The 3,410-nt window shown below is 59.9% G+C and overlaps 1 protein-coding gene across 1 annotated transcript; it reads right to left on the reverse strand.

Annotated features, from left to right (window-relative positions):
* Nucleotides 1–1,305: 1,305 nt before the first annotated feature.
* Nucleotides 1,306–2,839, reverse strand: LOC144219151 (tyrosine-protein kinase SYK-like; the record flags this gene model as incomplete). The annotated part of the gene is made up of 2 exons (XM_077749095.1): nt 1,306–2,059; nt 2,699–2,839. Coding segments are annotated over 2 exons (258 nt in total), but the record flags the coding sequence as incomplete, so codon positions are not given.
* Nucleotides 2,840–3,410: the final 571 nt, after the last annotated feature.

Raw genomic sequence — 3,410 nt, forward strand, 5'->3', positions numbered from 1 at the left:
CGCCCCCCCCCCCCCCCCATTCAGGCCACTGCTAGAAACCCTCCAACCTGCAGAAATACAGCCTTGTTGGAAAGCCAACCAAAGACGATGAGGAGTCGTCCTAAGTTCGGCTGAGCGTGGTCACCTCCCGTCACCCGGCCCATACTGGAACCCGACACGGTCCCGCCAGAGAGCACGCGGGTTCGGAGTGACGGGGAAGGCTCCCCGCATGTCGGCCTCACTCACACCCCCCACAACCTCCAGGTGAGCCCGACGCTGGCGATGGCGCCCCCCACAGAACAGTGCTCCGCTGTCGCGGCTCCGGTGAGTATGCAGACGGCCGTTCCCCTGCGCGTCCTCCCTCCGCGGACTGTGCTGGCGGTGACGGCGCGGGGGGGGCTGTGTCCAGGGGGACAGAGCGTCACCTGCCCCTGATGCCCGAGTCCCGGGAGCCGAGCGCCCTGCCCTCCGCGCTCACCCCGCTGGGCAGCTGCCTCCCCCCTGCCCACCCCTCCGGTCCTCACCGGGACAGAATAACCAAGTCCGCATGAGCAGTAAATGCCCCAGCGCTGACTTTAACTGTCACCCCGATTGCTGATCTTAATTTGATTGAGGCTTTTACATTTGTCTCACGATGATTTAAAAGGGATTCTTCCCCGAGGAAGTGAAAGCTTCCGCAGGAAGGCCCAGGCAGGGGGTGGGGGTGGGGGGGCATCCAGTAATTGTTCCTTTCTAGTAAGTGTCCTCCCGGGGCTGGGCCTGGCCCGAGGCCTCGGACTGCGGCTGGGGGTCCCCTGACCCAGCGCCCCTGGGAAGGAGAGGTCGCTAAGGCCAGAGGCTGGGACTTGCGCGTGGAGGAAAGCCACGGTGAGCTTGCTTCCAACCTGGGGGTCAGCGCCCAGGAGTCCTCACGGCCCGTGGGGTCTGCGCCGCCCAGCAGGGTGCACCCCACCTGCCGGAAGCCAGGACAAGCCCACGCTGTCCCGGGGGGCTTCACCCCGCGCCAGAGGCCCTTTCCCTGCACACGCGCACACGCGCCTCTCCCGCTGGGGCTGACCCTGCGTCACTTGTAGGAAGCGACGCCACTCTGCTTCCACCCCCCACGTGGTGGGCGCTGCTCCCCGGGCGGTCGGAGAGCCCCAGGTGGATGTGAAAGCACCTGGAATAGCCCTCCACCCCCAGGCGCCCCTGCCACGTCAGCCTGCGTACCTGCGGGTGGACCTGCGCCTGAGCTGGTGAGGCCGTGGCGAGTGTGTGAGCCCCTCTGGGCCACAGCCCCGCGTCGTCCCTGGGCCACAGGGCTCCCAGGCGCATGCCGGGGCCACAGGCACAGGGTCCACGGCTCGAGGTTTCCCCACGACGCCCTCGCAGGCTGCCCGTCCGGGCAAGGTCCAGGGCCACGTCCCTGATGGTCAGGTGTGAGGCACTTCTCTTCCTGCTGAGCTGCCTACAGCGTCACCTGCCATCCCCCAGGCAGGACTCAGGACACACCAGGCAGACTCAAAGGCCACTTTGCAAAGTCTGAGTCGCTTCTGGGAAAGGGCTCCCTCGGCCAATCGGCCTGCGACCTGGGCAACACCCCTGGTCTAGCCTCACTATGAAAGGGGGTCAGGAGTCAGGCCAGTACGACATTCCCCCTACTGAGCCCTCTGCCGTCCACTGTGGCCCGAAGTCATACACGGCACCAGCCCAGACCCCCAGTGACAGCCTTCCACAGTGGCCACCCTCACCCCCAGCTGGCAGTATCTACATTTACACACTGACCCCCTGGATTACAGTAATTGCCTGAACTTACTCTTTAGAATGGTGGATACGAGTACATGGTCCAGGAAGCAGGCCCCCCCACCCCGCTGTGTTCAAAAGGGAGCACGTCCCTGGCTCATGGAAAGGAGAGGAGCGCTTCCTTCCAGTGCCTCCCCGTCTGCCCCAGGACATTTGCACAGACCGTGGATCATGCGGGTACTCACTCATATGTCCAGCACAGCTTCATCAGCTCGTACATCTCCCTTGGACACCCCGCAGGGCACCCCATTCTCTCTCCTTTCTCCAGCATGGCCGACACCTCACTTCCCTTCATGCCCTGAAACACGCAGGTAAGGGGAAATGTGCTCCTGAGCCGTAGGGTCCGGCACAACGGAACAGCAGGTGAGTCCCACCCCCGCTCCCGAAAGACAAGTACACGCTGCACAACTTGACTTAGACAAAGTACAAAGGCAGGAGCGCCTGACCCAGGGCCTGGAAGTCAGATGGGGTGGTCCCCAGGGACAGCTTGTAGGTGCAAGAGGGACGGGGAGGGGGTGTCTGTTCTGTGTCATCGTCTGGGCGCCATTTCCCGGGCACACCCCATCTGTGAAAATTCATCACGCTGTATGCCAGCACGTGGGCCCTTCTTGAGGTGTATCCATTCTGATTGAAACATAATCTAAAATATTTAACTGGACTGCAAACGTAATGGTGGAAAGAGCCGTCGTTTCTACTTCAACTCTAGTTAATGTCGCTTTGGGTCTGCGTTGTGCATGAAAAAGCACACACTGTTCAGTTAACGTCAAACACTGCTTTTTCAACTCAGAACAAACTGAGGTCCTGTTAACAGCTTACTGTCTAGAAGATCGTGAAGGACTCGGAAAGGAGCCCAGATTCTCTGATTTTCAGAATGGGCCCCGTAACAGCAGCATGTGGCTTATCTGTTGTGAAGGCTCAATGGGGCCGCGGGGCTCACCCGATATGGCTTCTGCCCGTAGGAGAAGGCCTCCCACATCAGCACCCCGAAGCTCCAGACGTCGCTCTTGCTGGAGAACTTGTAGTAGTTGATGCACTCCGGGGCGTACCACTTCACCGGCCACTTCCCGTGGGTCTGGGCCTGCGGGCAAGGCAGACACAGCACCCCGTTAACCCCAGGATCGTGGGCTCCCGTGTTCACGGTGGGAGCCACCCCAGGGGCGGCCGCCACAGGACTGGATAAACAACATGTCGATATTCATATGGCAGACAGTCACTGGGCCTTGGAAGGGAGGGGAATTCTCGAACATGTTACAACATGGATGGACCCTGAGGACATTTTTCTCAGTAAAATAAGCCGGTCAAGTCACTAAAGTGCAAATATTGCGTGAAAGCAGCCCCCTGAGGCGCCCAGAGGGCTCCGAGGCACAGAGACAGAGAGTGGAGTAACGGTGGCCAGGACCCAGTGAGGACAGAGTGTCAGTCTGGGAAGATGAAAATTCTGGAGAGTCACAAACACAGCGAATGTGCTTAACATTACACTTAAAAAAAGGTTAAAATGGCAAAATTTAGGTTATGCGTATTAACCACCATTAAGAAAAACAGGAATGGGGTGCCTGGGTGGCTCAGTTCGTTGAGCGTCCGACTTTAGTTCAAGTCATGATTGGGGGTTCAAGCCCTGTGTCCGGCTCTGTGCTGACAGCTCAGAGCCT

This window comes from Crocuta crocuta, unplaced genomic scaffold, assembly GCF_008692635.1.
Source record: "Crocuta crocuta isolate KB4526 unplaced genomic scaffold, BGI_CrCroc_1.0 C29487282, whole genome shotgun sequence".
Classification (NCBI taxonomy): Eukaryota; Metazoa; Chordata; class Mammalia; order Carnivora; family Hyaenidae; genus Crocuta; species Crocuta crocuta.